Genomic DNA, 9,231 nt, shown 5'->3' on the forward strand with positions numbered 1-9,231 from the left:
AGTTGATCTTCAATTTCTGATATCCTTTCTTCTGCTTGACTGATTCAGCTATTGATACTTGTGTATGCTTCACTAAATTATCATGCTGTGTTTTTCAGCTCCATCAGGTCATTTATGTTCTTCTCTAAACTGGTTATTTTAGTTAACAGTTCCTGTAACCTTTTATTAAGGTTCTTAGCTTTCTTGCATTGGGTTAGAACATGCTCCTTTAGCTCAGAGGAGTTTGTTATTACCCACCTTTTGAAGCCTACTGCTGTCAATTCATCACACTTATTCTCCATACAGTTTTGTGCCCTTGCTGGAGAGGAGTTGCGATCATTTGGAAGAGAAGAGGCATTCTGGTTTTTGGAATTTTCATCATATTTGCACTGATTTTTCCTCATCTTTGTGGGTTTATCTACTTAACCTTTGAGGCTGATGACCTTTGGATGGGGGTTTTGTGTCGGGGTCGTTTTAGTTGATATTAATGTTAATGCTGTCTGTTTGTTAGTTTTTCTTCTAACAGGCCCCTCTTCTGCAGGTCTGCTGAAGTTTCCTGAGGGTCCAACAGTGGAGGCTGCAGGACAGCAAAGATTGCTCCATGTTCCTTCCTCTGGAAGCTTCCTCCCAGAGGGGCACTGGCCTGATGCCAGCCAGAGCTCTCCTCTATGAGGTGTCTGTCAACCCGTGTTTGAAAGTCTCTCCCAGTCAGAAGACATGGGGCTCAAGTACCCACTTGAGTAGGCAGTCTGTCCCTTAGCAGAGCTCAAGTACTGTGCTGGGTGAATCCTCCTTGTCAAGGTCCATTGCTCTCTTCATAGCCAGCAAGCAGGAACATTTAAGTCAGCTGGAGCTGCACCTACAGCTGTCCCTTCCCCCAGATGCTCTGTCCCAGTGAAATGGGATTTTTATCTATAAGCCCTGACTGGGGCTGCTGCCTTTCTTTCAGAGATGCCCTGCCCAGTGAGGAGGAATCTAGAGAGGCAGTCTGGCCACAGCGTCTTTGCTGGGCTATGGTAAGTTCTGCCCAGTCCCAACTTCCCAGCCTCCTTAGCACTGTCAGGGGAAAATCACCTGCTCAAGCCTCAGTAATGGCAGACACCCTTCCCCACACCAAAGTCTATCATCCCAGGTTGACTTCAGACTGCTGTGCTGGCAGCAAGAATTGCAAGCCAGTCATTCTTAGTTTGCTGGACTTTGTGAGAGTGGGACCCACTGAGCAAGACCACTTGGCTCCCTGGCTTCAGCACACTTTCCAGGGGAGTGAACGGTTCTGTCTTGCTGGCATTCCAGGTGGCACTGGGGTATAAACATAAAATAAAATTCCTGCAGTTAGCTTAGTGTCTGCCCAAACAGCCACCCAGTTTTATGCTTGAAACTCAAAGCCCTGGTGCTGTAGGCACACGATGGAATCTCCTGGTCAGTGGATTGTAAAAACCATACAAAAAGTGTAGTATCTGGGCTGGATAACACAGTCCCTCAGCTTCCCTTGGCTGCAGGAGAGAGGCCCCTGGCTCCTTGCACTCCCAGGGTGAGGCTGTGCCTCACCCTGCTTCTTTCTGCTAGCCCTCTGTGGGCTGCACCCACTGCCTAAACAGCCCCATGAGATGAACAGGGTATCTCCGTTGGAAATGCAGAAATCACCCACCTTCTATGTTGGTCTCGCTGGAAGCTGCAAACCAGATCTGTTCCTATTCAGCCATCTTGCCAGGTCCTCCAAAATGCAACACTCTTTATGTCTTTCTTTTTATATTCATCATCATGGGTGCAAGTCTGTTTAATTAGATTATCAGCTTTGTAAGAATGTCAATCAAGTCTTGTATTTCTATTTCGCTGAATTACTAATGCTCTCTTAAGCTCTCAATGCATGTCTAAGTCCTTTTTACTTTTCAAATCCATTGTAAAATATATAAAATGTAAAAAATGATAAGAAACTAAGGTGAATAACACTATAAACTCTTTTCATTGCAAGTTGAAAATCTATTAGTAATCATACAGAGTCACTGGTGGTAGTTTTCAAAGCCATGTTTATTGGAAAGTCTCTGAGACCACTGAGGGTTTCAAAATGTGATTTAGGAGTCAGACTTCAGTTAGAAGAGATTAAACTGTCTGTAAGAATCTACATGCCAAAGCCACAGTCAGCCGCAATTCACCAAATACTTGAATCAATGAGCTTCTGATGAATGATAATGAGAATACTGGATGAAGAACCATCCCATCTAAATCAAATATCAAACTCTACTCTCAGCTTCACACACATATCAAATGATATGTTTCTATTCAATTCCAACATACAACTAAACATTCACGTCTTTGTTCTGTCGTCTTTACTGGATCATGTTAAAGATAATGGATTTTCCAGTGCAGTTTTGTAATAGCACAGAGCACAAGCACAAGACCTGTCTTTATTAGATACAGAGGATTCATTCACCCAGTTTTATCTGAAGCAATGGAAAGATAGCAATGCCTTATTACAATGCCATTTAACTTATTAGAGCTGACTCATGGCAGCTGTCCTCGCTCCAGGCCAGTTAGGTGGATCAGACACTCAGGACCTGAGAACAAAGTCAAGGGGTGATGAAATCTCAGGCATTTTTTTAGGTGCTAAAGTTGGAGTTTCTACACTGGAAGCAATGGATGGTCCTAATAATACATTTTGTCTTAAGTATTAGTAAGAAGAAAAGACAAAAGCAGAAACAACAGTTTACATTAAAATCAAACTATTTTTGAAGTCCAAGTGGCTCCAGAGAAAAGAGCTGAGGTAAGATAATGGGGGTAGAAGGTTTCCTAGAGACCACTGGTCACCTTAAAACAATGCTTCACTCTGACAACCCTTCAGGGGCTGTGGGGTCCACAGTCCTGCCTAACTTTTTAGACCCACACACCTGAATTCTAGGTGTGATTTTAGAATTTACACCCTGAGTGTTGTACATACAAAAGGAAAACATTTGATATGGCTATGAGTTGAAAACACAAGGAACACTTTTCTCCTCCTAGGGACCTGTGTTTCTCTGCCAACTCAGCACTGTCACCACCTTGGAGTCAGACCAAGAGATCCCGTGTCTCAGAGGCTGGTGGGTCACACCTACTGCAATCCCCCCATCACCCAGTCTCGGGGCACCAGCACTCCCAGCTTATCCATGCACATGTTCTGCTGGGGTAGAAGAAACAAGTCTATTTACCTCCCAGTCCAGAAACTTGCTCATCAGACTCCACTAAAACTCAGTCTCCAAGGACCAGAACTTCAGAAGACGTAAGTTAATTTCTGAAGAAAGGGAAAAGCTTCCTGAGGGCTGCTTTGACCTCCTTGTTTCTCAGAGTATAGATGAGGGGGTTGAGGGTAGGACTCAGCACAGTGTACAGCAGGCCAGCCAACTTGCTCTTCCCGGCGCTGTAGCCGGAGACCGGGCTTATGTAGGCGTAGAAGACAGCGGTGTAATACATACACACCACGGTGAGGTGGGAAGAGCAGGTGGAGAAGGCTTTCTGCCTCCCCGCTGCAGTCTGCACCTTCAAGACGCTGGAGATGATGAAGCCATAGGACGCGATGGTCATCAGGAAGTTCACTATGCCATAGAAAGCATCCGCCAGGATAATCATGACACTGTTGACGTAGGTGGAGCTGCAGGAGAGAAGCAGCAGCGGAGGCACCTCGCAGAAGAAATGGGTAATGACATTGGGGCCACAGAAATCCAAGCGCAGCATCAGCCCCATGTGGATGGCCGTGTTGACAGCGCAGAGCAGCCACACGCTGCGGCCAGCCCGCTGCAGAACGCCTTGCCCATCATGCTGCTGTAATGCAGCGGGTGGCAGATGGCTGCGTACCGGTCATAGGCCATGACTGTGAGGAGGAGCAGCTCTGAGGATGCAGCCCAAGTGAGGAAATAGAGCTGGGCCATGCAGCCCTCATAAGAGATGATGCTCTCCTCCGACACCAGACCCGCCAGTGCCTTGGGCATGATGGAAGAGGTGCAGATAATGTCCATAGTAGCCAAATTGAACAGGAAAAAGTACATAGGGGTGTGGAGCCCAGGGTTGAAGGTGATGGCCAAGATGATGAGGACATTACCTGTGAGGGCTCCAGAGTAGAGGAAGAGGAAACAGCTGAATAAGAGCACCCGGTATTCTGGGTGCTCTGAAAAGCCCTGCAGGATGAACTCGATTACCAATGTCTGGTTACTCATGGTCCTTGGGCTGGGAGGGGTTTCTGGGACTATCAGGTGAATCTCCATCCACAGCTTCATGTGATTTTAGAGCTAGAGAGATAAACAAGAGGTGTCCTGGGGGGAGCTGCTCCTATGTTTCTTCCACACCTCACATCACGGCATGAATGATAGAGATGCATTAGGACATGTGTATGAAGATAAACACCCCAATATTACAATAGAAAAAAGGCATGAACACTCAGGTTATAAAAAGTAAATACAGTTAACCAGTTAAACTCATGAAGCATCATTCAACCTCAAAGAAATGCAAATTAAATCCATAATCCACTCTTGATCATCCATGATTTGGCAAAGTTAAAAAAGCATGATATTGACTAGTATTAGAATGGCTGCAAAGACGCAGGCCTTTTAAAATATGTATTCCATTTGAGCCAGAACTTTCTCTTCCAGAAATGTATCCTAAGGAAATAATAGAAAGCATCCTGAAGGTGTCAGAGCAGCACTATTATTATAGTGGAAATTTAGAACAATCTATACCCTTAAACGTGAGTATATTACGGTATATTGATATAACATAAATGCTGTGCGATTATAAAAATAATGCTTTGGAAGTGTTTTACTGATGCTTTTAAAAAGAGAATGACATGTTGGGAGGCCAAGGCAGGCAGATTGCTTGAAACCAGGAATTCAAGATCAGCCTGTCCAAAATGGCGAAACCCTTTCTCTACTAAAAATACAAAAACTAACCTGACATGGTGGTGGTGGATGTCTGTAATTCCAGCTACTTGGAAGACTGAGGCAGGAGAATCGCTTGAACCTGGGAGGCAAGAGTTCAGTGAGCTGAGACCACAATGCTGCACTCTAGCCTGGGTGACAGAGTGAGACTCTGTCTCAAAAAAAATTGTTTTAATTAAAAAAGAGAGACAATGAAAAAAATACTAAAATAATGTGTACAATCGGATCTCATTGTTTTAAAAAAAATTTGAAAAGCAGATTTGTTTCCATTGAAATTGAGGATAGTGAAAAATTTTAAATGAAAAAATAAAATAAAATCTAAAAGCACGTTTGTATATGCACCTGTAGGAATACTCTGGTGAGTGCTAGACCAGAGCTTGAACAGTGATTGTTTTCACTTTTTAAATTTTTGCTGGTCTGTATTTTCTACTTTTTCTAAAAATGACCTCTCTAAAAGGCAGATGTGTCACACAGAATCCCCCTTACAACAGTTCTTCCACGGCTTCCCATTGCCAAAAGAATAAATGCTCCCAGCAACTTTTCCTGGATCCACCTCCTCTCCAGCCTTTCTTCCCACTCATCTTAAAGCCAGAACTCCAGCCATGCCCTGCACTCAGAGACTGGCTGACGCACCAAGTCATTCCAGGATTTCTTAACTTTGTTCTTGCCACTCCCTGAGCCAGGAATGCCCTTTTTCTCATGAACCAGGGCCATCATCAGTCCGCTCTTTCTGAGCATCCCTTCCCTGGGGAGAAAGGACCACTCTTTCCTTTGTGTTCCCTCTAATACTGACTTCTATCCTAGTATCCAATACACGTCACTCCTTGATCAGGTTACTCAACTGTGTCCTATATGGTTAACACATATGCCCATTTATCTCTGGACATCCCTTCTTGACACCCAGCCCCCTGCCTATCAGGCAGTGGGTAGACACTCAAATATGTGTGTTTAAATAATGCTAAAGAACAGGCTAGTATGAATAACAGCAGGATGACTTCTATTCTTAAGATACTACATATTCTGTACAGCTCAAGATAAAATCAGCATAGTGTACATTTGGTTTTTCCTTTTTGATTATTTATTCATTAAAAGTTAAGTAAGATGTTCATTTTTAAAATGAGCATTTGGAAGATGCCCATTTTAAATATGTTCATTTTAATTCTGTTTTTGTCAAAATTCAAGAAATGTATTTACCACTAAAATATTAAAAGGTTTATACAAAATGACCAAACATCATCTCCAGCTCAGGTCATATCACCTTTTAGTAAGGTAAAGATGGTTTTTTGAATAGACAAGCATAAAATCTCTATGACTCGGAGCAACAAGGCTATATAAGCATGGGGTATGATCAGAATCAATGGAAATGATGGTGTTTCATCTATGTATCTTCCCAGCAACAAGGTGTCAGAACAACTCAATAATTTGAGTGGAAGTCACAAATACAATATGCTTTAGCTGATTTCATTATTGTTTGGGACAAAAAGAGTGAATAATTACTTTTGCTCAGTATGAATTGTGGATCTGAAGAAATAACTGTAACTTTATTCGCTCTTATGATGGCCCAGTGAGTGACTCCTCTTTAACTCCAGGGACAGAATTGGATTTTCTCCATCAATGTCCCAGTGTGAGGTTTCCGCACTTCCCACTGATGTCTTCCTCCCTAGAATTCTAGCCACCAGATTTCTCCAGCCATCACGAGATCGTGGTGCACTCCACAGTGCACATTGCAAATGCACCAGAGTCAGCACAGCTGCAGCTGTACCTGGGAGATGGCAAACACATCCATCACTGAACACCTACCAAGCAGCAGTGTGCAGGGTCTGTCACATATCCTTCCTAGAACAAGAAAACCTGTTACAAAGGAAACCTTAAACACAATATCTCTCTTAACTCAGCTCCACAGTAAGATTAGAAAAAAAACAACACTGTAGTACAAATGGATGTTTTGAACAGGTGCTGAGCACAAGGAAATTTCAGCAAACATATTCACATTCAGGGAATAAATTAGCCCTCAGGTACTTACCCACTCACTGTGATTTCCAGTACAGGAGGATAGTCTTCTCAACCAGCTGGTCAATAATGAGATCAAAGAATCAGGGCTCCGACCCTCTTTCCGTGAGAATGACCATAAGATTTCTTTAGAGCCTCAGCCAGTCATTTCTTCTGAAAATAACAAAGACCTTGCTCCCCTGAGTTTCATAGGGCATTTGCTTCAATTCTCAGCAAGCATTACAAGATTATTACTAAGGGTATGAGGGAAAATAACACAATTTCAGGTAACAATTGGCAAGTTTAAATGCACACTGTATTCAGACAACAGGATGACATCTCACCAGCAGGCCAACAGGATATTCGAACTGTGGTTATTTTCCACATTTATCAAACCCTTGGGCACTCAAGCTTCTGAAGGGGGAAAAAAAGCATCTTGGATTATATTTATCACTTTAAAGAAATAACGATAATAGTCCTCAAAATCTCTGAAATTAAAAAAGTAATTTCACTGAGTATTTTCTAAAAACAAATTGTATTTTACATAAAATACAATTTACTTGTAGTGACATTATATCTTTGTTCCAATTTATTGTTCATAGTTTCATAAACAGAAATTTTAAAAGATTTAATTAATGATGGAGAACTGGACTCATTTCATTATTTTTATCTCTAAAGCTGTTCAATGATTTTCACAGACACCATATTAATCTAATGTCCTTTTATTATATATGAAGGCAGGCATTTCTATTGCAGACATGCTTCAAGAATAGAAAACTAAAAATCAGAACATGCCAGAATCACATATGTTCAGGGTCAAATCTGAAAGACATTTTGAAGATGACCTTGTCCAACCTATTGATTTGGAAAGTCATAAATGTATCTAAATAACTTACCCTGGTTACACAGAGTATTAGTGACACAGCTAGTATCTAGGCTCAAGGCTGTGAGACTACAGTCCAGAATTAATTGCTGTGTATTTTGTTGGTTGTTTCCATAAATTCAGCCCCACCAAATGTCAAAGAAAAGCCATGAAAAAGAAAAATCAACCAATAATTTACATGATCATATTTAAGGCTGGGGTGTGGAATGCAAACCCTAAACTCTCAGCCACATTTGGCATCCCACTTACCCTGTTGTTTTGTTACTGATCAAATGGCAATAACACACAGGGAGAAATATTCAAATGTTACTGACTCTGGGTCAACTCAACAAAAACCATTAAGTCTTTTATATAAGCAAATTAAGCAGAGTTATGAGTAGAACTTTTCCCATTTTTTAAATGTCACTCAATCACCATCCTCAGAACAATCATAATTACCTTAAAAAATTATTTCACCTTTGTGGAGTGAACAGACTTTATGTGTAGCTGTCCTCTCTCTGCCAAGCACAACTGAGGGTAGAAACATGGTGATGTTGAGGCAGTGTGTAACCTGTGATAAGATCAGTCTGGAGAGGATGAAGGTTTCCTTCCCATATTTAAGATGGCCTTGCCAAGAATTTGTGATTCATCTTTAGCAACATTTGTCACTGCCTGTGGGAGACACTGGGGAGAGTTGTTCACAACTGTTACTGTAAGTGGACCCTGAAGGAGCAATTAAATTAAGTGCTTCTTTACTGGGTACTTGCCTGTCATCTGGGTTCACAGAAAGGCCAATTCAGATTTCTAATCCTAATGTGTAGAAAAGGATGTGGGCCCAAGCGGGGGAGGAAGGACAGCGGGACACATTCTCTGTCCCAGCTCACAGAAACTGGGTCAGGGCAAACCCAGACTCAGGTGCTCAGAACGTGTCCCCACCTGGGGACTGGAGAAAGACTGTCAGGCAAGCAACTAGTTTTTCTGGACTGCTATCCATGGAAGACGAGGCATGCAGCAAATGTTTCCATGCTTCTCTGTATAAACCACCCTTACTAACAGAGCTGGCCTCTCCCTGTCCCTCATGAACAGCTTGGATCTTATCCCAACATGATCTCATTTCATCCAAATCCCACCCAGGTCTAACTCTATCTCCTCTACCAAGCCTTCCCTGACTCCCTGGAAGGAAAGGACCACTCTGTCTGCTGAGTCTCTGTCTCACTCAGGGGTTCTCCACCAGGCTCTGGAGGCAATAACATGGCTTCAGAGTCTTTCCAGACCTGAGGTAAGATCTCTGAAAGTTACTGGTCATGTGCTTCAGAATTTTTGTGGGGACTAAATAAGATGAGGTATACGAATCCATTTTAGAAACCATGTTAGTTGTCATTATAAATGGGTCATCCATAGAAATAATTACTCCAAAAAAATTCTGCATTGGCAGTATTAAGCCCAAGCAGATTACCTTTATTTCAACAAAATAAAAGATCCATAAACAAGAAATTCCTT

The 9,231-nt window shown here is 42.3% G+C and overlaps 1 protein-coding gene across 1 annotated transcript; it reads right to left on the reverse strand.

Moving 5' to 3' along the window:
* Window positions 1–3,237: 3,237 nt before the first annotated feature.
* Window positions 3,238–4,223, reverse strand: OR13A1 (olfactory receptor family 13 subfamily A member 1). The gene is given in 2 exon segments (NM_001194549.2): window positions 3,238–3,729; window positions 3,732–4,223. Coding segments are annotated over 2 exon segments (984 nt in total).
* Window positions 4,224–9,231: the final 5,008 nt, after the last annotated feature.

The sequence above is a fragment of the Macaca mulatta genome, chromosome 9, assembly GCF_049350105.2.
Source record: "Macaca mulatta isolate MMU2019108-1 chromosome 9, T2T-MMU8v2.0, whole genome shotgun sequence".
Taxonomy (NCBI): Eukaryota; Metazoa; Chordata; class Mammalia; order Primates; family Cercopithecidae; genus Macaca; species Macaca mulatta.